Source organism: Sander vitreus, chromosome 13 (assembly GCF_031162955.1).
Source record: "Sander vitreus isolate 19-12246 chromosome 13, sanVit1, whole genome shotgun sequence".
Lineage (NCBI taxonomy): Eukaryota > Metazoa > Chordata > Actinopteri > Perciformes > Percidae > Sander > Sander vitreus.
The window spans coordinates 19080005-19107811 of NC_135867.1; the positions used below are offsets into that span (position 1 = coordinate 19080005).

Sequence of the window (27807 nt, forward strand, 5' to 3'; positions counted from 1 at the left end):
AGGAAGGTAAGAGACAATATCAAAGTAACACACTAGGAAAACTATTATTTATTGTTTTTTTGTTTGTTTTTTTAAAAAGAAAAGCTTACACTCATTGAGTACAGCAGATAAAATCTCCAAAAATCATTTCGAAACAGTGGTATTTGGAGTACAGAGGTTCAGCATTTTTTTGTCTGATTTTTCTTTACAATTCTACATTTGAATCAAGATCGAACTGGCATTTTTATAAATTATGTAAAAACCTGATTAACACAAAATCACAAAAAGGACTGTAAGGGACACCGGGAAAAAAAGAAGAAATAACATGATGTGAATTTCATGTTACCCTCTTTATTATTGTACACAATATACAAACTGGTCCTTTGTATCATTTTCCTCACATCATAGTTTACTGTCTTATTCAGATTAAAAGGTAGAGATAAATAAATAAAAGTATCTAAGTATCTCAAAAGGATATGAGGTAAGTGAGTATGGAAAGCATGTTAACTCCAATGAAAAGAGCAAAAAGCAAAGCCTGACAACATACAAAAAATACAAAGTTTCAAGCATGAAGATTATTGAATCCATGACCCTGTTACCACGAGATCATTTCATACAGTAACCACTTTTCTAATTAGAATAACATTTTGATAAGAGCAGCACATTGTGCCCATACTGAGTAATAAAAAAAAAAAAAAACATTTCAGCTGGTTTACTGTATACTGAAACCGAAAAATAATGAGGTGATCTGTAAGTTGAGATAACTACAGCTAACAACACTTGGGAGGGGAATTTACAGCAAAACAACACAGGCAGAAATGAGAGCACGGGTTAATAACATAGCACAGATGAAGTTGCAGATGTCTTGCAGATAAAAACAAAGCTTCTCCAGTTCTGCTGTGGATCAGAGGAGAGAAAGTACATGAAATACTGACCACAGAGATGTTGTATTGAGAGCCGTTTACAAAGTTGAAAGCGCCTTACCTTCACCGATGAGTGCACATTATCTGTGCTTGTCAGAGGATTTATGAGTATGATTGTTAAGGAAAATGGTAAATTATTTAAAGACTAAAAGGCTGACAAGTACTGAATTAGTGATTGTCAACAAACATCTGTTGGTGTCATTGAACAGAGACAAACCTTGAAGTATCCAGGCTGCTTCTTTTTCATCGTCTAACTGATATTAAAATGGTACAATCCAACACCAACATGATCGAGAACCCCAAAATAATCATACCTTTTTTTCAATTTCAGGAAATGACTCAAACTTAATTAATACTCCTGAGGAGTGCCAGTAAAGTGTCAATAACGGCCTGCTATAAAGTGAGTGAGCAACAATATTTACGAAACAATGGCTCTTCAAACTAGCCAATCGAAATTACGAGATCCAAGTTAAAAAGCACATCATCAGTTTAGCTGGGCACGTTGTATCAGAGGGGGCTGCGGGAACTGCCAGACAGGAATTTGCCTACAGTAGAATGCTCAAATTAGACAAGTCGGTTACAGGCTAAGGATTAGTGATTACATTACTAATTATGTCTACAAGCAAGTCCTGTTGGCTGGCTCCTCAACATTTATTGCATCAGAGTCATTTAATGACACACAAAGGATAAAAATGCTGGTACATCTCTCATAATGGAAACAAATGGATGTGCTTAACACGTTGAAACGCTGGTGCACAAACGTTTGCATAGTTTTAAAAAAAGCTACTTCATCCCTGACCAAAAATGTGGCCTTGAGCAAAGCAGGTAACTCCAACTGATCTGGTGAAGCAGTGACGTTTAAAAAAAAAAAAAAAAAACTACAATTTTGAAAGACCATACCTTTAAATATTTAAACTAAACAGCACAAATCACCCAGAATTTAGATTGAGCTGTCACTCTACTTTTAAGGATATTGCTTTTTGTCTTCCTTTCCTCCGCTGCTATCCCTCTTCTCTTTCTTTTCAGATTTCTCTTTGTCGTGTCTGGACTCCTGTGGCACAACAACACAAAGAAGTCTAAATTGAAAACATATCAGCAGACAACAAGTTGTTGAATTAAAGGCCATGCAAACAGAGCAGGACAGAGTGTGACACTGGTGGAAGGTGACGAGCTAAGTTGACCTTTTTGCCTCCAGAGGATGTTCGCTCAGGTTTCACAGACTCAGCCTTCTCTTTACTGGAAGATTTGGATCTTTTACTCTTCTCCTTTTCAGCTGAAAGCGGGGACTCACAGGAAGGACTCGCACTCTTGCTGTTTTTGGTGGAATCTGGGAAGAGAAGATTGAGTTTGTTTTTATATATTGTGTTTACACTGTACTTGCTAGGGGAATGGATACTTTGGATTTGTCAACAACTAACATACTCGTTCCATTCTCATCCTTTTTACGTTTGGACTCTTGGCTCGTCTCACGGTCATTGACAGCATGGTCCTAAAAGAGAAACGCGACATACAGTACATTAATGGTGGTAACAACAAACCCTGACCACAGGATGTATGGAAATAAATTAACCTATCACTTGTTGCTACTCTTAGTCCAACTAATATGAACACTGGCTAACTTTAGAACAAGAGGTATATAAAAACGAGAAGAAAAAAAACTTCACATACGTAAATTCACAAGCATGACCTTTCCAAAACCCATTTCTCAATGTGCAGTGGTTTTTTTTTTAATAAATACTGACTCTTTTCTTGTCTTTCCGATCCTTGTCTTCCTTCTTCTCTTTGGATCGGCCTTGTGTGTTGTCTGAATCTTTCTTCTCCATCTCTCTCTCTCTGCTCTTGGACCGGGAAACTGAATTGTAGTTGGCGTGGTGCTGCAAAGACAATTATATTTGAACAGAACGAGAAACAAATATTTGATTAATTTATATTAATTGAATTAATTCATATCGAGTGTTAATATCACTACAAAGTTATTGTGTTACAAATAAATAACACACTTTGGTAACACGGGTGAAAACAACTACTGAAATTACTTGTTACTGCATGTTGACCTAAACAGTTCAAATATTGACTGATTATATTTATATTTCACATATCTACAGTATATCTAATACTGAGATTTGTTATACTTGGAAAAGGAACCAATGTGGTTGAAGCTGACAAAGCTTTACCAAATAAACTGACGCAAAAATAAAGCCTATTAAAGCATGAACTTTAACATAACACTCACTGCAGTTCCATTTCTTCAAACCAATATGATTTTACAAATATCACAATGGTCTTTGACTCATGGCTCAAGTTGAAAACAACGCATAATATTCTTTAAAACAGTTGTCCATAATCTATTATAGTATATGTCATAACAGTGGGCAACACCTTAGTTCAAGTCCCCCTATTTCGCATTTATGAGCAGTATATAGACATTTCATAAATGGCTTATAACACACTAAAATATTGTTGGAAACATTATTAATGAATATAAAGTGGAGGCTTGTGGATAAAAAGATAATGACAATATAAGAAAACACATCTGTAATAACATTTCTTTATATAGTTTATGTTATTAGGGGGACTTTAAGTAAAGTGTTACCGTACAGGACATGTATACTTCTTTTTGTGTGATGTCTAACAGTAAATATGGTCCTAAGCAGGCACATGCAGTTCAGTGACTGTGATGTTTTTTTAATAACAGATGTTTTAGCCACCTTGTAAATGTTACCGACAGTTTTCAAAAGTATCCAACCCGCAAAGACATTAACACTGACGCTGATCAACAGTAGTGTACAGATGTGCAGAGATGATACAAACATATCCACAAGGCAAGAATTGCTGCCTCTTCTAAATATTATCTTGAAGGGAGAGAACACTAATTAATTGATTTGTTCTTAATTTAGGTCAGTTAAGATGTGTCTTTTTGTTAATCGGTGTCAAAAAATCTAATTACATCCAATGTGATTCAATGTTGTGACAAACATAACCCGAAGAGACCCACAACGGTTTGGTGTTTATGATATACCTGTGTTTTTTTTTTTGTTTTTTTAAATTGGGTCTAAATTAACTGTAAAATATGCCAAAAGATGAACCTTAAAGCTAAGCTCCTCAATATTCTTTATCTTACAAATCAATCAAGTGATTATGTGTAAAGTGAAAGGGGTTGTTTGTAGTGAAGACGCCACAGAGATTATCACCTAACAGCAGCCCTATGGAGCATTTTAGCTTCTTTTCACTCATTGTTTTAGTTGCAATTTGGTGACGTATGGATCAATCCATTACTACTGTCCTTTAGGGCTGGGACAATATGCTTTTGTCCCGATTCAGTTCTTTCACGATCCATGGGTACCGATTCGATTTGTATTGCGAATCTAGAAGTATTGCGATTCAATAGTATTAAGTATTGCGATTTTCTTTTCCTTCTTTAACAAAAACAAAAGTTGAATAATAAACTTCTAGATACAATATATGACACATTTCTAAAAACCAACTTTTTTCTAAAAATAATGCACATCACGTCAGTCAGTCTGACATTTATTTTGTTTGTAAAGAAGTACATAACATTTTCTGCATTCTGCTTTCCGTCTGTTTTGCTGGAAATGGATATGCTGCAGTCGCCGTCAACGGTACCGTATAAACAGAAACTAGGTGAATCATTGGTAAAAAAAAAAATAATATTGATTCTAAGGAAAATAACTGATAACTTGTCGCAAAAAGAAATTAACGATACATACGATTTTCGACCCCCCACCCCTTATTACATAGTGTGAGAATATAAAAAAAATGGAGAGATGGAGACATCTCAAATGACTTATTTCCTGTTGTTAGCAGCTGTACACATTTTTGGCACCTGAACAAAGAAAATTGACAATGTGAGAGAAGGTACGAGTAGCAGAATCAGTTCAAACCTTGGATGTGGACTCCTTGGGTTCGTTGCTATTGTCCTGTAGGGATGAATGGAGATGACAGATGAGCTGGGAGGGGGTGGGGGGTTTGGAAGGAGGTTGTCAGACAGCAGTAGAGAGTTGGAAGAAGGGGTGGGGGGGGGGGGAAGGGGGGGGAGAGTCGGGGCTGGCCGGACCAACAGCATACTTCTCCCTTGACCTCTGACCTTCAAGGACTAAGGCTTTGACAAGGTTATTACATAAAGGCGAGTTCATAAGCTCAACATCTGGAATGTCAATTTTTAAAATAGAAAACCCTGAGCATATATGAAATAACTGCTCGTCATACGACTACAGACATGTCTGCAATATCAGGCTGCTTCATATAAAAGCCCTACAGCGCAGCTGGTAGTCAATACATCTAAAGTGCAAGTGCTGTAAGTAATGTGTATGCCTGTGCCTGTGTGTGCAAGACAAATCACTCAATTCTTATGTGCATGACTGCATCCCTACATAGGTAACTGTTGCTGTCACTTACAGTTCAGGAATGGATAGGACACAGGGAGCCTATTTCTCTGGTGGAAGGGTAAAATAAAGACCTATCACAAGCTTCCAGGTTTGGGCAACGCTCCAGACGATTCAGGCTTCGCCCACTCTTTCCCTCACTCTCGCTCTTTGTAGGGGCAGGCTTACTTTCCTCTGGATTTTTGGCTGATTAAAAACTGTGACATTCACTTTCTCCGTTGATCTCGGTTGCTGGTGGCTTGCCAGGAGGTAGTACGACTGTTGATGCCGATGGCTGGTAGTTGTGGGGATGGCGTTGTAGACTGGTCTGACTGGACACGCACCGTGATGTGAAGGTGGCATGCAGGCCGTTTCAACAAACGGAGATAGAAGGGGGACCGATGACTCAGCCGCAGCAGAGGCGCTCCTACAGCAGAGTGGTTTGCTGGACACCATCCGACTCAGACGTTGAGGGGAAAGTAAAATACTTCACATCACTTTAACCAGGATATCTTCTCAGCTTGCAAAAACGGGGGAAAAAAATCTTGGAACACCATTTCAAGTAGTAAAATACGGTGTTCCAAAAAAAAAAAAAAAAAAAAATTGCCATTGGAGAAGGCGCAAGCTCTTGATTTGGCAAGCCGTTTTACTTCACGTGGATATTATTCTCAAAAAATCCTCAAGATATATAGAAATGCTTGAAAAAAAAAAAAAACATTTCTTCCAAAGGCACACTGACTGCTTTCATTAATATGAAAATAGATAAATATTTCAATATGAAAATACTCAATATACACAATATTCTCTTGGCTAAGTCTTTGAGGGGTTTTCTCCCAATTCTGCAAAACATTATGCTGATGTCCATGGAATGCTTTCCAACTCCCATGGATTTGGTTGGAATTTCCAGACGTCATGCCTGCATGTACGACAACACTCCTTGGTGATCTTCGGGGCTGCTGGAATGTGCAACGGCAGGGAACACTCCGGCAGATAGAGAAGAAACTGGCACTGCCATCCTCAAGCCATACTAACCTTAACAGACGAGGAGTGGGACGGAGAAGAGTGACTGTCGAGCTTTCGTCTTTTGTGATCTGTAAAGACAAGAAGAGGGAAATTTGGGTTTAATTGAGCTACACATTCAACCATCACCAAAAGCTTCCACTTATCCACTCATGACTGACAGACTTGTTGCAAGGGCCGAGAAAATTCATACACCTATTCAATTTAATGTATTAAATGAAATGTGTCAAAATAACAGATCATCAGGATTTTTAAAATCCTAATTACATCCATGTGATTCAATATCGTAAAACAAGAAAACACAACAAAGTCCCAGGGGGTGGATACTTTTATAGAGGGTGTATGTGGACTGACAGTATAACAGAAAACCAGAAAGACTCGTACCCCTCTCCGATTCGGCTGACTCCGATCTTGGAACTGGTGACTTGAGGGACCCGGCCACAGCACCTCTGTCTCCTTTCTCCTTGCTCTTGGACTCCTTGATGGCATCGCGCTCCCTGGACGGCTCCATGGGCTCCCCGTTGCCGGCTTTGGCCTTGTCGTCTTTGCTGCTCTTCTCCTCAGCCTTCACTTTCTCCCTGTCTGCCTTGGGGGTCTTCTCCTTACCCTCACGTGCCACCCGCTCCTCCTTCCCTGCTCTCTCGTCTCTCTGCTTCTCCCGACGGTTCTCCGCCTTGGTCTCAGGAGTGCTGCCTGGTGTCTTTTCCTTTTTCTCTTTTTTCTCCTTCCCACTTTTCTCTTTGTCGTCTCGTTCTTTAATGGCTTTGGTGCTGCAAAGGGATGAATTGTTCATTTTCAAAATTCTTTATTCAAAAAATGTTTTACAATTTCACTAATCACAGAGTTTTGATGCTTTTTTTAAGCTTTGTTTGAGATAACTTTGCGTCATAGCAGCTCTTGAGATACCTACCTGTTAAGAGCACCGTTCCCATTGCTGGTGGTCACTTTGGCCGCTGCACTGTTGGCTTTGTTCACTGGCTTTGTGGTCCCCTGAGATTTATCCTTGCCCCGATCTGCATAATAAAAAACCAAGAACTGTATGAGCACAGGATTTATTAATATTACTAACCAGCATATTAGGATTTGTAGCACCAATCTTTAAGTTTCATGGCATTGAACCTATTATTTATATTTTCAGGAGAATAATATTGATAGCCAACAGCTACAAAAATAGCCTAACCCCATTTATCAGATGTAAGGAAACTACAAATGGAATGATTCAGCTGTGGCAATGGCACTACAGATGAAAACAAAATTGAAACTAAATGTGGTATGTATAATACTATATTGTATCTGGCTCCTTACTTGTGAACTAAATACAATTCTCATGTACTACATTCAAAACAGTCTTGCCGTTTCCAATCACTCACCACCATCCTCTGACATCCCCTCCTCTGTTTTGCTTGTGCTGGTGGCAGGCTTGCCTGTGCTGCCTGGGCCGTTCTGTTGATTGGCAGGGGTGGCACTGCGTGCTGGCTGCTCTTTGTGGTGAAACTCATTCTCGGGGACCATATGCACCTTCTGGCCTTTCAAACGACCTGAATAACTGTAAGATGCATAAAGGGTTTGCACAAGGCAGAGACAAAACCTCAAAAGGAAAACACACATTGTACAAAACTTTAAAACAGAGACAGGAAAATGTAAGTAATTGAGCCCAGCACATTTGCTTGAAATTACAAACACCTGCATACTCTGTACTTTGCATACTATAAATAAACACAGCCATTGACACTCATAGATGGTGATCAGTATCTACTTAAGTACAGACCTCCACCAAGATAATGATTTGTCCCTGAATGTTTTTAGAAATACATGTTGTGCTCTATCAAGCAGATGAGAAACAATGCAACTGGAATTGCAAAATACTGTTGCTTAAAGACTCAATATTGCATTAGGAATCAATGGACAAGATTATCCTTTTAACAGGCACTTGATTAACACTCAAAGGCCGAATTATAGACAGTGTAGAAAAACCAACTGTATTTCATGTCCACTCTAGAGCTAAAAATATAAACGCACTAGCCATCTTGCAAATTGTTAAAATCTTCAGCAGACAGTCTTAATATCCCTATGTCAAAATAAAGCTCAAACATCTGTGTTACAGTTACCACTTGCCACTCCTCGGTGTCTGAACAGATAAATAAAATAAAATCTAATTTAGGTAATGCATACTATTCTTTTTTCTGGACTCCATCTTTCCACGTTTTCCATTTTATTACCACAATAATATTTATTTATTCTATTTATTTCCATAATATATGTTAACTGTATGCTCCACAAAGAGCTGGACAGCACACAATGCTGTGTTACCCCATTGCTAAGGCATAGAGGTCTGGCCTCTTGTCCTTCTCCTCGAGGCAGATCTTGTGGACACGGCACTCCAGCGCTTGGCCCAGGTTTAGGACCTTAGGGTAGCAGGGCAGGATCTTGGTGAGCACTATGAGAATATTCCGGATGTGGGTGTAATCTCCTGTCTCCAGGCAGTGAACCGAAGCCTGGATGGAGCAGAGACAGAGGACATAGTCATAGACAAATACACACCTTCCACAGAGCCCTGACTGCCATTATCTAGACAGAATTTTCAAGAAGAAAAATAATGATGAGGAAGGATGGCTTACTTTGGTCAGCATGTAGTGCCATTTGTGCACCACATGCCTGAAGTTCTCATAATCCAGTTGATCTGCTTTGTTCCCGCCATCGAAGCCTGTGGCTCTGAAGATGGTCAGGAATCCTGGGTAATTGACGCACTCCTATGACCACACAATAAGAAGAGAGATCAATTCCCAGCTCATCTTACATCAGAAGTCTATCAACGTGAAAAGCGTAGAGAACACATAGACATGGACACCTTCTCATAGGTTGCGCGGTCGCTGTGCCAACGGGTCACTGTCTCTAGCATGCAGGAGAGGAAGCGTCCGTAGCGGTGAGACTCATTCTCCGTACAGCTGGCCACAGTGTAAATGATGGCGGAGAACACCTGCAGAGTGACATAATGTAGTGTGTTTGCTTAAATAACAAAGTATATTGTTGGAAAAGGTATGCATACATTTTGCCAAATGATACGTCAAAGCTGTGATGCTCAATATCTCAAAGCTGCACTTATTTAGGGGTTTTACAAAAAAGGTCTTAATAGGCTAGCAGTTATAAAACTTCCCATTCAGGCTTTAATTTGATGGTGCACTTGAGTGGTTGTTGAACCACTGAGTGGATTTTTTACACTTATATTTATTCTTTAGTGTTATTTTAATGGAACTTTCTACTACTTCTGTTCTGCTGACTGGGCCAAATTAGTGCCTTCAATATCCCCTTTCATTAATCGCATTATTAATGTTTATTCTTTTTCTTATAAATCACTGTAGCTTTAAGAAGACTGCAGTTAAAATGTAGTTTGTTTAATTAATTAATTAATTAATGTGTATGAGAGTCTGAGCATGTATGTATACAAGTGTCTTACCCTGTCATAGCACAGGAGGGTGCAGAAGTTGGGTGTCTTCTGCTGGTGGACCAGCTCGACAAAACGGGCACAATACACAGCGTCGATGGAAGAGAAGATGCAGCGAGGGAACAGACAGAGCTGCAGGAACTTTGTTATTGTTTCGTTCTTTGTGGATTCTGTCAGTAAGCATTTAAAGTTATATTAGTAACAGAGACAGAATTAACATTTTGACATTAGATTTACTGATGCTGTGATTATGGCTATATATATATATATATATATATATATATATAGGGCTGTCAAAATAACGCGTTAATTAAAATTAACAGATTAATCCATTCCATATTGACGCTTGCATACAGACGAAAAATCTGGTGCCACTGACATGTCTGCACTTCTCTCTGCTGCTCTGAAACAGAAGTTACAGGAAACACAAACCCCGCTGCACGTGACGCTAGTTAACACAATACTCAACAGCAGCTAACGTTAGCCTACCGCTAGCTAGTTAACACTATACTCGACAGCAGCTAACGTTAGCCTACCGTTAGCTAGTAGCTGGATTAAACACGGTTACAATGCTGACAGCTAACGCTAAACGGTGTAAAGTTTGACTGTGTTTTACTAGAGGATTCAACACCGGTATGTAAGATATTTTGTAGCTGCCTTCGGAGAAACAACACCAATGGTGCGTTCAATGAAACTGGTAAACTACAGCCTCGTGGTGCATATGAAGTTATTGTAAATGTCCTTTTCCCATCTGATGGTTTAACAGCAATTTACTACTGAAATTAGTTATTGTTATACATTATTATTAAATCATTTAATTTTGACCATATGGCCTTAGCAATAAACAAGCCGTTCTTTAATGTCACCAACTGTTGTTTAGTACCCTTTTTTTTTTTTTCTTTTCTTACTTTCTTAAAAAGTAATGGTTCAGGCACCGTTAATTATGTATGCGATTAATTAATCACAGAGTATGTAATTAATTAGATTAAATTTTTTAATCGATTGACAGCCCATATAAATAAATAAATATATATATATATATATATATATATATTCCATCTGTAATATACTTCTGAAAGCTTAATTCCATTTATGTAGTTTAGTGTAAATTGGGATACTTACTTGCCAACAACCAGTTGTCTTTCTCAAGTTTGAGACGGTGTAAAACCCTTTGGACGTGCTCCAGCTGTTTCTTCTCCTCCTCCTGCAGTTTTTCTTGCAGGGCAGTGCAGCGTTCCTTTTCCTTCTTTTTCTTATTCAAGGGCTACATTGGAAGGAAACAATATTCACATTGTGAAGACACACAACACCAACAGCAACCTATAATTGTACTCTTTTACAATCACAGAGTCTTGCACTCCTTTGCATTAGCTGCTTTTTGTGATCTAAATGTACAGGGACTCTACTGCTGCAATTACTGTAAGTCACACTGCACAAATGCTTCAGTTTATTCTGAATTGGTCATGAGTGGTGGAAATGTATGCTGTTTAGCAACAGCTGTGGAGCAACTACTCACTATCTCCGGGTTCTCCTCAATGGCCTTGATCTGGACCTTGAGCTTGTTGACCTCACGCTCGTAGGCAGAATGTGGAACGGCCAGGTCATACATGGTGAGGGACCAGAAGGTGGCGTAGAACTGAGGGCGGAGATCGTCCCAGACCCTGGCTGGATGGAGGGATACTACAGCCTCATGCACTGGTGTCATCACCTGTTCACAGGCTGCCACATACTTGTGTACCTTCTGCTGCTGCCGGTTGCCTTTCTCAGTTTTCTTCAGCTCATCGTACTTAGACTGTGTGAAGAGGGCATAAAGTAAGGGCTCCATTTTCTCCAAATCAAAAAACAGGTTCTTAGTGATACATTTATACAAATAGCACAAAAACGTAGGCGATATAAAATGTGGAAATGCAGTTAAACTTTTTAAATGTTTTTGCTCCACATATGGGATCAGCCTTGAGGCACTTGAAGGCAGTCTGTTTAGAAGAACACTGCTGTTACTTGCTCCATTTTAGGTAGGAAAGTCAAAGTTAAGCAAGGCCAAACATGAGCTCAAATTTTGAAAATGAGGAAGAAGAGGGAAAAGGCAGAATGGTCTAAACATCATTACACAATTCTAAAATAAAAATCTAACTGCCGTGAATCACCTGGCAAAAATGTATACCTAATCACTGTACTTATTATACAGACTAGAATCTCTCTCAGTAACAGAAATGTGACTTGATGCATACGGGGGTTCTGACGGAGTAGTCTACTCACCAAAATCTGATGGGCATACATTGGCCGAGACAGGAAGAAGGCAGCATCATGTGGAGTGTGAAACTGGTTACAAAGGATGTCAATGGAGGGAACCCGCTTGATGTAGTCCTCAGTGCTAAGGTTGGAGGCCAGAAAGCCACCAAACTGCAACAACGTGTCATGACACTGCAGGAATATAAATAATAATATCATAGAAGGGAGAAAAAGATTTATCTTGTAGGAGCTGTGTAGAGTGTAAAAAAAAAAATCAATTAGATTATATTGAGGGAGGGTGCATACCTGGTCATAGAGGTGGCCAACAAGTTTAAGGTGTTTCTCTCCACCCTCTAAGAAAACCACACCATTTCGTTGCTGGGCCATGAGTAAACACAGAGGCAAGGCCAATTCATGGTCCAGCAGTGCATCCTTCAGACGCTGTGATGACTTCTTAGTGTTCCTGATCTGGCCGAAGTAGCCACCCTGTTGACAAAGTCACATACATAATGAAAATTACCTAACCTGAGGTGCAGCACTGCTCAAGGTAGTCATACATATCTTGCTCAAGAGACTGCATCAGGGAATGATAAGTGTACTTTAGTCTATATACCTCAGCTTTGAGTTGCTCCCCTCCGGTCATGGCCTCTAACTGCTCTGAGGTCATCTCATCTGTGATCTCAATGCCAGCCATTTTCTGCACCACCTCTTTCAGGATCAACAGGTCAAAACTGCCGGGAGAGGAGGGACATATTGATCCTTTGTACGTGACGTCACGCTCCACTCGCGCGAATTATGAACGCCATGACGGACGGCGGAAGAGCTATGCTGTAGATGGACGGCAAGCTAAACTCTTACGTTTTCGTTTATGTTCTCACATTCACAATCTACAGAGTAATCCTCACCAACACAAGCATGTGTATGTATTGCCTTCCTGTTTTAAATTAGTGATAAATAAAATTATCCTCAACCAGCTAGCTGCCGTGCTAACCAGCTGTCCTGCTAACAGGTCCAACCTGATGATGACCCACATAACTAGCTAACATCGGTTATTCACTGACCTAGCTACACATCCAAAAAAGAAAGCCGTTCCCTTGATCATTTAACTTAACACACATACAAAAAATATTGAAAAACGGAGGGAGAATGAATTAAGGGTCGGTATGCAATCCTGCTATCTCCAACTTCTCCAAATACTGCTCTTTGTGAGCACCTACCAGATGCCCTACCTCGACCGATAACGGCTCGACAACTCGTTGTTCAATAGAAGAAGCCATATAAAGCCATAAATACAGTTTATTTAGTGTTATGTATTTCAAACTGATTGAAACTATGAAACTTTCCGCTCGTCCTCTACCGTTTAGCCTGTGCTTCCGCCGTTCGCCAAGGCGCCGTCACGTGGTCGTGTGACGTGTTTGCAAAGGGTCAATAAAGAATAGCACATTTAGACACATAAGAAGACGCATAAGGAGTGAAGCAATAGTCAGGCATGGAAAAAAAATGCCTTGTGCTCTTTCCAACACAGACACATTTAAAATATAATGCAGAATGTTCAACATCTCCTTAAAAAGATTTTAAAATGTTTTATTTTCAACTTGTTTGTCTGCCCTAATGATATTTAAGGCAATGTCAATGTGACAAAAGTGTGTCAAACCCAATGACTACTATATTAAAAAGTCCAATATGTAATATCTGTAATAAATCCAAAAATGACCCCAATGCGTCATCAGATATTAAGGAAACATGCTAAGTTGAAATACTATATATATATACACTATACTTTTCTGACAACAATCCTAATGCCAGTATTTTCTCCTTTTGAAATTTCCCTTCCTTGACGGAATTTCTGTTTGTGTTTTGGCCTGTGCTGTTCTCAACTGCCCAGTTTGACAGCCAGGCCGGGTTGCCAGATATACCTGTAAAAACGTAAACCAAGCACGCTACAGCTGTAACATTAGTACAGCCATGAAAGCTGCAAACAAAGGAATGGGATCAACGGAGATAGATTCTACCTGACCTAAAAAAAAAAACAAAAAAAAAAAACAGCATGTTTCTAAGGGTAAATAATGGAGATGTATTTCAAAGATGGAGACAGCTTAGAGCCCAAAAGGACGCAGAGTTGGCTAATTTCCCCCCTGAACAGGTAAACATTAGCTTCAGGCTACTAGGTACAGGCATTTTATGTCATTTCAACATTTGTGTAGCTACTCACATTGAATTACATAGCTAGAGTACCCAAGTTGGTTACTTGCAACAACAATTGAGACACCCTGCTAACTGCTAACGTTACCAGAGGACTAGGCAAGCGGGCCAGGGCTGTTTACAACGTGTAGCCTGTTCAGCGGCCGTAGCCGACAACGGTGAGTCATTTGAAGCCAAGAGAGGGGGGCTGTAAATCGGGAAGAGAGGACCTTGAGTTTGCAGTGTGTTTAGCGATTGTTGCCGTAACTCTAAGCCAATAAAGTGTGTCTGTCAGTTGGGTACAGAGCTCCACGTGAGCACGGGCTTTTATGACTGTCAATATAGCCAGCATCTAATGTTAGCTACTCCGCTGTGCTGTGAAGTAATGTCTGGCTATGTGAGACAAGCTGCTAGCAAAATTGTTGGATGCTCCGGTCTCAGCCTGGCAACCAACGTGAACTTCGAGTCTGGGGAGGAGGGGGCAGGGAAGACGACTCTCCAGTATTTTTAATTTGTACTGCAGTAACTATTTTAAACATTAGCTGTCAGTATTACATATTGCACCTTTAAGACCGATTTTGCAGAATAACGTGTAATCACTCATTACTGTAGTTGTAATGTGATTTGCAGTGATAACAAGGCCCCACTGGTGCTTGGACTCAGCATATCCTGTAAACCAGTCATCCTGTTGTCATTTGGAGCTGCTTACCTCTTTCCTGCTTTTAGCTGATTAGTGACATATTGAAGAAGGCCAGCCAACTCAATTGGGTATTTTCTGAACACGGCTCCACACAGGCTTGCCAGGCCTTGGTTGACAAGATGAACAGGTGTACGTTAGATACTCATTAAAACATCAAACAGTTTCTCTCCTTTTGCATGCAAATGAATGTTGCGACTGCTGTACAGTAACTGTGGAGCCACATACTCTGAAGCCATGAGGAAATGGTGGTGTCATCGTGTTTCATCTTCTCCTTCTCGGGATTTGCCAGAGCCTCAATGATGCAATCTGAAGACAAAGTTAAGTCAAACAACATAGAGAAAGTAAAGAGGCCTCCTTTACACTCACACCCCTTTCTTTCCAACAACACACTCATACACATGTTGTTAGTAGGGATGCAACGATTAATCGGCAGAACATTGGTACCGGCAAACCTTGGTATTGGCCAATATTTTCGGCAAATAAGATGGCATTCACCTATGGCAGTGGACGATGTTAATGTGTTGTTTTTTAGGTCAGACTTGGGCAACAGTCCACTAGCATATGCTGCTACTGCAGCTGCTGATTCGGAGAAGAAGCCACTGACTGGACACGACTAGAGCAGCAAAGATTAATCAATTAGTTGCCAGCTTTTCAATTATTGCCAACTATTAATACATAGATAAAAAAAAAAAAAAAAAATCTCTGATTCCAGCTTCCTAAATGTAAATATTTTCTAGTTTCTTCACTCTATGACAGTAAACTGAATATCTTTGCGTTGTAGAAAAAAATTGACGGAGAAAGATCAGCGACATAAACCGTCACCAACAAGGGAAAGTTCAACAAAGCAGTTAAACTCCAAGGATAATATATAAATATTGTATTGCTTTGCAAATAGCTTTTACATTTAATTTATGTTTAACAAAATGTTGTTTTTGGGCTATGTAGCGTAAGGACTGAAAGATTATTGTCACTGAGCAGGTAACGTTAGTTGTATAGCAGGCTAAAAGGGTTTTTGAAGCAGTTATTTTTCATGGGAAAGGATATATTAAAAGTAGGGCTGCAGCTATCGATTATTTTAGTAATCGAGTATTCTATCGATTATTCCATCGATTAAATCAAGTAATCAGATAAGAAATACTTAATAAGAAATACTTAGTAAACAGCAATAGTAAATATTTATTATTGCTGTGTACTAAAAAAAAAAGAAAAAGGAAACCTGTCTTTTGTATATATACAAAAGAGTGTTTTTTTTTTTGAAAAAGCAACATTTTTTATTGCCAAATTCCAAGTACATTTTTGGTGGCCCAAATGTTAATATTTTTCACCCCCTTCCCCTTCTTGCCGCTGGCTCTTTGCAACTGGATATGCAAAAGAGCTGTTCACCAAGCCCAGGTAAATGTGACGGTACAAAGCTTACAGCAGGGCTATTCAACTACACTGTTCTGGGGGACACATTTTAAGAAGGCTAATACACAGTGAGGAGAAAGAATAAAGAATGCAGACATCACCGGCATGATGACGTCATTCACGTGCATATTAAGTGGCCATGCTGGGGGGAGGAGCCGGTTTGTCTCCGGCAGCAGCTAAGTTTCCAAAGATTAGTAGCAAACGAATAAACAGTTAGACTACAAACCGACAGCTCTCGTTTTAACTTGTTGGCAAAACATCGCTATTTGCAGAGTAGCATGCTGTAGGCTAGTTGTGTAAAACAGCGCGGTGGACGAGAGCAGCAGACGTTAGTTAGCTACCTTGTGTCGGGTTTGCTCCGTGGAATGGATGAGTAGACTGGATGTTTTCTACAAAGATGATGTAGTAGCATGTTTGCAGCTTAAAATGATCCCAAACTTTGTCGTTTTCTGTCGCCTGTCTCTTAGACTCTCGCTATTTTCTTCATCGTTCATTTGTAATCTGGGCCGTCAGTCTCGTGCTTAGACAGTATATAAACGGTCTTGTGTCCACAGAAGTGTCAACCTGTTGTGTGCGCTAGTAATTATCCTCTGTGCGGAAACACAGTGAGCCGTATAACCTTAATTACATTGATTTAATGAAGCTTCGAGGAAAAGAATTTTGCTTCGAGGATTTTTTGTAATCGAATTATTCGAGGAATCGTTTCAGCCCTAATTAAAAGGTTGCTTTATTTTTGATTGCTTTATTTAGGTGGGCTCATTTAAACATAGTGTAATGAAGAGATTAATAACTTTAAGACAGGTCAGTTATTTTTTATAATAAAGATTTTTTTTTCTTTCCATTTCCTTGTCACAAAAGGAACAACAACAACAACAAAACGGTATCGGCTAAATTGTTATTTTAAACATCAGTATCGGTCCAGAATGTCTACGTTCAGTGCATTCCTAGTTGTTAGCTGACTGAATAAACAGGAAACAGTGTAGGATACAGGCCAAGACATCATAGTTGAGGGATGTGAGGTATTTCAAGGAGTCCACCACTGGAACGATTAGGTTGTCATACCATTGGATCTGAGACAGCATCTGATGTACAACAATACAGAGGAGGGGTTAAACATCACCAACTATACATTATAGCTGACCTGATACTACCACTTCACTCCACTGAGTGGCCAAACAGATCTGTTAAAGTCATCCTGTGTGCATTCACATTTCAATATCTACAGATCAAGTATGTATAAGTGCCCACTACTCAACATGGTAAATCCTCCTATTAGTTTATGTGCAAATATTCTTGACATTAAACAATGTTCATTTGCGCATCTTCCATATTGTAATTGCATTGTATAGAGCTATTACATACACAGAGCAGTGGGAGACATGTGACATGTTAGTGCAACAGGAATACAGTGCTAATCTATCAGTTTTTACAAAGTGGCTTTTACTTTGATTCATGAATGCATGATACCTAGGCGGAGCACTAAGTAAAAGCAATTCTCAGATCAGATGCTATATTGCGCCCTCCCATGCCCTCGCAATATATATAATTGGTATATGCTGTAGGACACAAATTAATTTGTCTTTGGAGTTTGTTGACATCATTCAAAATGGGACTTAAAACTTAAAAATCACAGCAAAACACACTTACATAATCAAAGAGGATGGTGGGATTGCTATGGCTCAGTTTTCCAATCTGCCTTCCAGATTGTTTCACATTCTCTTTGGTCAACCGCCTAGGGAAGGAAAAAAAAGATGGGAAACAGCAGATTAAAAACAAGACAAGGCAAAGAGTGCTGTAGGCAAAGACTGTCACTTCCGTAAACTTCATAGCAATTTCAAAATGCTCTTATGGTTGTCAGTGTAAGATAAAAGGAGTGTCATTGATACTTTATTGAAGAATTATTACTTGACCAGCACAAAAAAAGGTCCCATTTTTTAATTCTTGTCATGGCCGTTTTAAAATGATCCTTTCAATACAGCTCAGTTTGAGACGGCTGGTAAAAAAAACAAAAAACATTAACAAATCTCTGCTTCTTTGCGTTATTAGTAAGTTTCAGTATCTGAAGCCTCCACAATCTGAAGTGACCTATCACAGATGATGGGGAGGTTATGTGTGATGCAGGGTAAACATAGAGCAGTATATTTCAAAAGCAAAAGACAGAAAGACAGAGAAATATCTCAGAGATGTTCTTGGCAACTGACAAACTGCATAGAAACTGGACTTGAATGAATGGGAAGGGCTTCCCAATGTTTACTTTATCTTTTCCAAGTAAACAGAACAGGACTGAATTAGCTGGGGAACTGATTAGCTACAGATTTGAAATGTGTGACTGACCTGGTGTTTGGATTAGAGACACAGTAAAAGTCAACCAAAGCTACAGAAAGACAGATGGTTGCACAGTAATAGAACACTGGGATCTGCAAAATCTTACTTCATTATGTATTTGGCCCTTTCCACAGTCTGAGCTTTGACTTTAACCAACAGTGGATGGCTGGTATACGTCTCATTCTTCCACTGTCCATATAACCGGTACCTGAGGGAGCATCGATAGAGAAAGCATAATTTACAGTTTAGCTACGCAACATTCCAAAACAAAAAAAACAAACCAAACATGTCGGCTTGCAATTCAAAGCAGTCCTAGAATAGTAAATTAGCCACCTCCTTAGCATTATGCTAAACTGCTGTTATGTGTGTTTGACTATTTGCCAGATAATAAAAGGGTTCCTTTCTACCTCATTTGCAGTCAGCCATTCAGTTTAAAATCAGATAAAGTAATTTGCTGTGTGTCATATTTGGAGCAAACAATGTCAAGGAATATTTAAAAAGCCCTTAATATGCATCAACAAATTCAGCACAAAGAGCAACCCACTGTACAATACACCGCAGGAGAGTGTGTGTGTGTGTGTGTGTGTGTGTGTGTGTGTGTGTGTGTGTGTGTTAATCTCACCTGTGCTGGTAGGGAAAGAGTTTAAAGAGACCCCACAGTTCCTCAGACATGCAAGCATTACACTCCATCAGAGAAAGAGAAGGGAGTAGCACCTGATCTGCAATGCTCAGGAAACAACTCAATAATGTTTCCTGCGAAGAACATACAATTAACATTAATAAGGTCCTCATGGTAACGTATACTACAGAGATAAACTGGCGGATCCATTTAAGCAAAACAACAGTGTTTTTACTCTTAAATATTAATCTACAGTGCATTTCTTTGTTATAAAGACAGTTATTACCATTTTGTCTTTGACATCAGGTCTGCCATCACTTTGGTACTGAGAATCAAAGGACACCAAATATAAGTCAAAAAAAAGAATCAGGCTGTAGTGCAGTTGTAGTAATGTAGTGGTGACAGTTTTGTACCTCTTTCATGAAGGACTTGCCCAGACGCACAATCTTGGCGAAGAGGATAGGGTCATGAGAGAGGTGAGGACCTAGGTAGCAGATCATGCTGAATGTGTCCCTGCGTAGGTCCTCGAAGCTCTCTGCAGGCCGAGGGGCTCGCTTGCTCCTCAGTGGATGCATCACACATCCCCTTGCCCCTTTCGGGAGGCCAGCCCTGTGAGGAACAGAACAGTGTGTCAGAGCCTGTGTTTTCTTTTCTTTTTTGGCTTGGTTATTTATTATTATTATTTAACTTCTATGCATGAAATATTGGCGTTGGCAGGAGTTAAAGTAGTCAATTCAAGCTGTGTAATAAGAGGTAATTGTACATTTTTTTTGGTATGACTAGACATCGTGGGCAAGTGAAAAAATCGGCACCTTCTGTAAAGAGGTTCCACAGTCAGGTGCACAAGCTGGCAGAGTGCCAGCGCAATGGCCTTGTGAGAAGTAGCATAGAAGGACGGCATCTGGTCCATAATACTTAGGGCGTTGTGCCAGTCTCCAATTCTAAGCAGCGCTTCCAACAGTCCAAGCTTCTGGTTATCAGGCGGCTGTGGGGACAGTAAAGAGCAGTAACTGAGTGTCTGTGTATTATTAAACATGCCAACGTTCAGTAACACTCAATAAGGCAGTTAGAGCAGAGCCGAGACAAAAAAAATCAACACAGCTGCTGTCACAATCCAAAGTGATGGATTTTAAAAAAAACTAAACATTCCCATCTATAGATCTATATCATGTTTTGAAGACTGACAACATGATATATTTTCTAAAAGGTAAATAATATTGTAGTATCTGAGACAATTTGGACAGAAAATGCAGGTTTTACTATTTACATACTATTTGATTAGAAGTTGGTTACTGTAGGTGTAATTTCCCGTATTTCCCACCTTACTAATAAACCTTAAATGTTCAGACAATTGGATGTGAATTTTTCATTTCAATATGATTCTGTCAACAACTCACATAGTTCCCCTATAGGTTAACTTGATTTCAGGTGATGCAGAAATGGCTTTAAAAAAAAAAAAAGAAAAAAATCCTCTGACTCTCAAACATCCGTCCAGACTGAAAGCATTCCTCCAGAACAGGCTTATATTTACAAATAATTTGATACCTTCTCATTCTTCTCCTCCTCCTTTTCTTTCTCCTTGTCTTTGTCTTCACTTTTCTCTGAGGGCAACACAACCATGACCAGCTTGCGAGCAATCTGCTTGGCCTCTGAGATATCTCGTTTGTGTTCCTCTATAATGGTGGCATCTACTGGCATAAGCTGGAATGACAGAGAGGCAACTAAAGAGCTGAGTTTTCAGTCTCAGACGACGTAGGTGAAAAAACATTACATTTTGAATATATGCGTCACATAAATCATTCTGAAGACATCACAGGATTACAGCTTTTAGCTCTAGGTTTACAAAACTCATATTCCCAAATTCTGACTGACATTTGTAAATGAATTGGGAATCTCTTAACTAACGTGACATGTAGCTGGACTTGAGCTGTTTCTTTTCCTTACATGTACGTAGAGATCTTCCAGCTCTATCAGGTTATGGTGAAGCAGAGCAGCAGCAATGTGGTAAAGTGACTTGGGGGTTTCCTCATTGGGCTCCTGAATAAAGACACAAATAAATGATTATCATCGAAATGAAATATGACTCATGCTATAATTATAGTTTGAGATTGTTTTCTTCCATTTAAGATTTGTTGCAATGGGCTTGGTAAAAAGCTCTTAAAATCACAATATAAAATTACGAGGATTCATTTTTAAAATATACACACAGCTTGTGCTATTGGACACATTCAAGCTTTCAGTACAACTGATTACCCATTCTTGTAATTCTCACCTGGTAGAATTTGAACTTAAAGCCCAGGATGTGGCAAAGGGTGAGTGGCTCACACATGTAGGACTTGATGAGAGACAGGAAGAACTCGTCTTGGTCAGATCGACTCTCGTACACCTCCAGGATGATGTCCAAAACACGATTAGGGTCCAAGTTGAAACATCCTGCAGGCAGAAGAAATAGGAGGACTAAGCAGGCAATTGTGGAAAACTGATCAGTCAGTAAACAGTAGATTATAGTAGATACATACATATATACAGTAGATTATATAGAGAATATAATTTGAGACCACAATATAGAAAAAAACATGTCCACATAAGTCTTTAATTAACGAAAACAGGTTATTCCAAAGCCTCTGTGCTACTGAGGCCAAAGTCCTGCCAACTCTAGCTTCAAGTATGGGCGAGGCGACTGGCATTCCTTGGTGTTAAGAGACTGGCAGGTAGTATATGGGGATAGACTTTCTGCCCTATATAGGTGTCTGGCCATGCAAAAAAGAGGCATTTTTTAGCTAAAGATATCGTAGCACCACATTCAATGCAGTAACCCTGAAAAAGACTTGTTAGGTACCTATGAGGGACTTGATGCTCTCCAGGACAAGGTGGCTGGTGATGTTGCCTGAGAGGTCTTGGCCAAGCTCAGTGATAAGTTTGGCATAGCCCTCATTCTCCTCCCTTAGCAAGTTAAACTTCTGCTGCTTGTAACTGAGAAGAAATACAAGATTACAAAACATCAAACACACCTTTTCTATTTATGTATGTATACATCTCTACTAAACTGTGCTCTCTACTTACAATAGTTTAGTCTTGATTTTTACAATCTTCTGATTGAACTGATGGGCTTGTTTTATAAGTCCAAGAGATTCAAGGGTTTCTGGATCCAGCCTCTCTTTCAAGATGGCCTCAGGAACAAAAAACTGAAATAAAAAAAATTAACTAGTTGATTAATTTGTTTTAGTAGTTTATTACAGACCTGGGTATCAAAATCAGTAATGCAACTATGACACCAATAGACAGTGTTATAAACTTCAGAAATTCTATATACTAACTACCCTATCACACAATCAGGAATTGACCATTTTTGAAAACATAACCGTGCTGCAACAGTGAGAATTAAGTGAAACACTAGGTCATACAAGCTCTCGTTTTTTAAGATACAAAATAGCTTTCTTCAGGTAGCCTTTGTATTCTATTCTAAGTGCATGAAGTGTCTGTTATGTAAAATCATTTGATGTTACAGAAATAGTATTCTTACCAAACATGCTCCCACCAGTTGTGTGTAATGTTCACGTTTGTTTTTTTCTTCCAGTGCACCAGTCTCTAAATCTGTAAAAAATATCAGTCAATAAGTAAAAATATGTCAAGTTTGCTAAAAACTAAAAGCTATTATAACATTGCATACCATATTTCACTTACTTAATGCAATAATTCAGATACAATAACACTTCATGTTTAAAACAAAAAAACAAATGTACCTAGTATACTGAAAACATCTGCTAAAATTGATGGCATGTCATCTCGGAGTTCCTGAAAGAAGAGAAAGTTAACAGAAAATGTACAGATATACAAAAATGTAGAAATTCTGAACCAATGTGCCAGAAAAAAAAGGTACTGCAATTTCTGTGCAGTCACCATGATGAAAGTAATGAACAAGGGATAAAAGCTTTGTCTCTTTCAATATACAGCATAGACACTTCTATGTGTTTAATATTGTTTTAACCCTCAAACAAAAAAGCACTTGTACCATCATGTCCCCAAGGACGCTGGCGACAAGCTCTAACTTCAGGTTCCCATGTACAACTTGCCAGCAGAGCTCATATAAGGCGGCCTGTATGTCTGGAGGGGTAAATAGACAAGACACAATTCATCTTGAACTGAATTGACAGAACTGAAAGAAAAAGACTCTCTGTTGTTAAATGTGAAAATGACACAGAAGTGGATAGGTCTGTGTTAGCTTTGAACAATAGGACGCTGCAACTTTTCTCTGTTCCTCTTTGCAAGTCTAACCAACAATTCTGAATGTCATTGAGGCACAGTCACTGTACTTTATGCATGATTTGTGCATGAGGGCTAGGACCACGAATAGACTAACTACTACTACTGCTAACTAATGCAATGTAAAGCAACTTCCTTTTCATGCATGTCTGTGTTTTGATCACTTAACCAAAATATTTCAGTTTTAATTTACACTAAGTTTACTGTTGTGCAACAACAAAGGTGGCAAATGGTGACATTCAGCAACATATTACACTGAAGCAAACACACTGGGATAGGACTGGGCTATCTGCAAATCACAGCTTGACTAAAACTGTCATATGAAAAACCAGGAAAAACAGCCTAATTACCAGGTCATTTATCCCTGCAATTAATAATTATTTAACTGAAAGGATATTGTTTAAAGGATTTTTAAATGCATTTAGTTATGTTGATAAGTGTTTAGTCGTTCCCCTCTGGCACGTACAAAAACAGCACGTTGTGGATGAACGATTATCTGTTTAATGGATGCATTTTCCAATAACATAATAAATGGTAAAATGATTTACAAATATAAGTGGCATATTATTATAATTACCTGTGTTCCCATTGATGGATTGCAAATTTTTTCATGTCATTACATCCATAAAAACACTGTTATCACTGTTTTTGCCATCCTTAACCAAACTGCTGTAAATTGACTACAAAGAGTTTCTTTTGGTCTGATATATTTTACCCATTTTGTTCTAAGTTTAGTGCATCATTTCGAAATATTTCCTTTTCTTACATAGCTGATTGGTACAAACTACCACAATTCCCATGATGGATGTGTGTCTGTGTGTACAACAGGGAAGTTTAAATATATTGATAGGCAACCAAAAAACAAGACTATAACAGAATTGAGGTCATTCTCATATTTCAACTTACCTCTAATGTCACGTCCATGATCTGTTTTTTCTGTAAGTTCTTTGCAGAGTTGTACACTATGAAATAAAGAGACAAAATTCTGGTCAGACTACTAAAAAAAAAAATATATATGATAATCCATAGCCTTTAAAACTCACTCTAACATTGCTTAATACAGCTTATTAAATTAATTCACAAAAAACAATGCAAACACAGTGGCTTCATTGGTTACAATTACCTGCACACCAATATTCTTGTAACTGGGTTATGCATTTAACACTATGCTAACACCATGCCCCATCTACAATATCCCAGATAAAATGAGACATTTGGAGGGGAAACCTTTGATATATTATAACTCCCATATATTACAACTCCCAGGAAACCCATCCAATCTGGATGTACCCAAGCTGACAAAACCAAAGACCTAACTCAGGGCTGTCCCCAGTTGACAGCTCAACTCAAAGAACTAGCGCTGACAAAGGCAGACTGATCTGATACTTTGTGCCGCCTCAATGTCTTTAACTTAGGATGCTAGAAGCACTGCGAGAAGTACTGTACATGCAATGGTCAGTCAGAGAATCTCACCGGCGCCAAACTGACAGCGGCGTGTCAGGGCCCTGAGGTCAAATACAATTTGACAACAAGACAGACCATTTTCATTCTTCAAATAGGTACAGCACTGAATTAGGGTTGGGCGGTTAGGTTAGGCTGGTTGTTCGCCCAATCATACACTGAAACAATTTTACACCCCAGCCTCTCTGTCTTCAGTAAATTCCATAGCACAAACTGATATCAGATACATACAGATCCAGATGTTCACATGTTAGACGGCTTGTGAAGAAAACACATTTGACCTGAAAAATGGTTATGTAATACAAATGTGACACCTCGATTATGAGCGCATGGAAATTGCCGTTTCACTTGCTGCCCCCCATGATGTTACTGCACAGGATGGCATCCTTGAAGAGACAGGGAGTCTGTAGAGCTTGCTAGCATGGGGCCTTTAACCACCTAATTTGAGGATTTACCACTGTGCTGCTCAAACAGAGACACACTATAAATCAAGTATTTAGCGGTTTTGAGTGTAGGGAAATAAGTATTTCTTTAACAGAACATTTATTTAGCCCTTTATGTATGTAGCTACTGAATGGACTTCTCAGCTCTGCCCAGCAGCTGAGATTGAGTATATAAGTATATAGTATAGTATATATAGTAATATAGTATATTAAATATAAAATGTTTTACAGTCAGTGCAAAGGGGGGGATGTGTACCAGAGTCAGAGACGTGCAGAAGGGGAATATTATTTATCTTTTGAAAACATGCATGAGGCAATGAGGTAATTGTAGTTAGCCCTGTGGATGAGCCTATTGTGTCTCCGCTTGTAAGTAATGGCTGCGCTCAATATAATTGGTTAAAATCTTCACACAACATTTTCTCTAAGAATAGAATAATAAAGCTAACAAACCCATTCTGGCCAAGGTTTTGATTTTTCAGATGTTAGGGTGAACTTCTATGTTGCTGCCTAAGGTCAGGTTAGCGGATTTGATGCTGTGCCAGTAAAGTTGATGCCCGCTGTCCAGAAATTGTCAGTTAGCACCAAGCGCATTTAATTTTAGTCCCAAAATGTAAAATGTAGCTAAACCACTGTCAATTAGTTAGCTAACCGATGGGTTAGCTTTACGTTAGTCTATATCCTCGACCTTCCACTTCCGGGATTGCCCCGTTGCTGCCGGAAATTCTGTTGTATGTCCTTATTTTCGGCCAGATTTCCGTTACCTAACGCTTCTTTTGTGTTGGAATTTTAAACTCCAGTGGATTTATGAGGAATATGGTTAACTGCTCCTCAGATCTCTGCAGGGTAAATCCAGACAGCTAGCTAGACTGTGTGTCCAATCTGAGTTTTCTGTTGCACGACTTAAGCAACTTTTGAACGTGCATGTTCCATTAAAACAAGTTCCTTCAAGAGGCTATTTTGCAGCCGCACCGGGGCTTCGGGGAGCGCTTAGTGCCGCCTATGACGATTGGTTTAAAGTAATGCCAATAAACCAGAGCACCAGAGCATGTGATTGTTTATGACCGAATTACAAACCGGATATGGATAATTTGCGTCATGTCCTTCCTACTGCACTGCTCTAGAGAGAGAGAGAGAGAGAGGGAGAAAGGTCTATGCTGTTTAAATTAAGTTTTACATTATATAGGATATTATTGTATTAGTTTATTTTGTAAAGTGTAGCTATGTAGTTTAAAATAAGTTTATGTTGAAATAAATATACCTATATAAGTAATTATGTCTCCCTATCGTATTAGTTTGCCGTCTTATGGACATAATGCACAAAAATAGCTATTTGAATGTATTCAAACCTATCGTTTTTTTTTTTTATAAGGAATATTTAAACGTCGTTTTTGGCCAATTTTGACAACCCTTTTTCTACTCGATCTTACTGTAGTCTCCTCACCCAATTTTTTTGTATGTATCAGAAGATAACTTTTATTGAACAACATCATGAAATATCAGTTTATTTTTTATGCTGCCATGCCTAGGCAATTAAAAGCCCAACAAGGCAGTCAACGTCACAGACAATTAATGCCGTAGCTAACTTGCTATGATATTTCATGATCAGTCGTTTCCCTCCATTTGATTAACTACTATTAACGTTACTGTTACGTTACTATTTGTTAACGTTACTGCTAAGGTTACTAGGAAGGGTTTTACCGTTGGCTAACTAACGTTAACTAACTACCTGAATGTTAACATCAAATTTACTTCAATTAAGAAGCTGAAGTATATCGATGCAACCGGAGGGGTAAGCCGTTCTCTTAATACATCCATGGGGTAAGCTACATGAATGCTAGCTAACTAGCTTAGCTTTGATAGCCACCGTGTTTACAAATGATAGAATGGTTAGTGGGAGCGTAAGCTAGCCAAAAGGCTAGCATGCAGGTAACGTTAGCTATTTAAATTGAGGTAACACTTCGACTCTATATAACGGTTTACTAAAACGGTCGACTGTATTCACTGCCTAATCGGCCCTAATGCCAACTATTTAAAATATAATTTTTTTCAAAAAGCGGCGTTAATTAACGTTAGCAGGCCACTTGAAATGTTTTTTTTTAGCTTGCTAACGTTGCCGCTTACGTTAGCCCTAGCGAACACACTTGAAAGACTGGCCTTAAATTGCAATGCTAGCTACGTACTTTTTTTACTAGTTAGCTTATGTTAGCCAACAACTGTTAAACCACTGTAACCTCTGACACTGTGTTGAAGTTCAGATCTACTCACAACTCGTGTTTTCCAGATTTTTCCCAGTTTTTGATCCATTCACCAGGGAGGATAAGTGTCGCCATCTTCCATACGCACAGCCCGGATGTCTAATTCATCATGGCACACGCAGGGTCAAATGTGGTGGTTAGCTGCTGCTGCTAGCTCACTGTTGCATGGTGGGACACT

General features: G+C 39.1%; 1 protein-coding gene across 2 annotated transcripts; it reads right to left on the reverse strand.

Annotated features, from left to right (window-relative positions):
* Positions 1–19: 19 nt before the first annotated feature.
* thoc2 (THO complex 2) lies at positions 20–27750 on the reverse strand. Of its 2 annotated transcripts, none has more exons than XM_078265219.1 (39): positions 27640–27750; positions 24377–24432; positions 23220–23311; positions 22951–23002; positions 22731–22801; positions 22271–22392; positions 22047–22180; positions 21480–21640; positions 21152–21244; positions 20753–20908; positions 20020–20192; positions 19621–19816; positions 19494–19532; positions 19211–19341; positions 18695–18796; positions 17911–17995; positions 17252–17345; positions 15082–15162; positions 14866–14962; positions 12589–12706; positions 12282–12461; positions 12003–12167; positions 11263–11538; positions 10869–11010; positions 9759–9916; positions 9153–9281; positions 8923–9054; positions 8615–8799; positions 7675–7850; positions 7215–7317; positions 6689–7074; positions 6317–6375; positions 4805–4840; positions 2645–2776; positions 2325–2391; positions 2084–2229; positions 1877–1953; positions 964–1010; positions 20–873 (listed from the first exon to the last, which is right to left on the reverse strand). In XM_078265219.1, exons 1-38 carry the CDS (start codon positions 27702–27704, stop codon positions 983–985), a joined length of 4695 nt encoding a protein of 1564 aa, XP_078121345.1. In that variant the 5' UTR covers positions 27705–27750; the 3' UTR covers positions 20–873; positions 964–982. The 2 variants fall into 2 exon arrangements, with proteins under 2 accessions (XP_078121345.1, XP_078121344.1); XM_078265218.1 differs by having other exon boundaries at positions 20–876.
* Between the last annotated feature and the right edge of the window lie 57 nt (positions 27751–27807).

What these genes read in the sequence shown, in the direction of transcription:
- thoc2 (XM_078265219.1), bottom strand. Translation starts at nt 27,704, where the DNA reads ATGGCGACACTTATCCTCCCTGGTGAATGGATCAAAAACTGGGAAAAA. An exon ending in AGATGTTTTCAGTATACTAG is followed by an intron (nt 22,802 to 22,950) that starts GTACATTTGTTT and finishes TATTTTTTACAG; the next exon opens with ATTTAGAGACTGGTGCACTG. An exon ending in AAAGGATGAGAATGGAACGA is followed by an intron (nt 2,230 to 2,324) that starts GTATGTTAGTTG and finishes TTCTCTTCCCAG; the next exon opens with ATTCCACCAAAAACAGCAAG.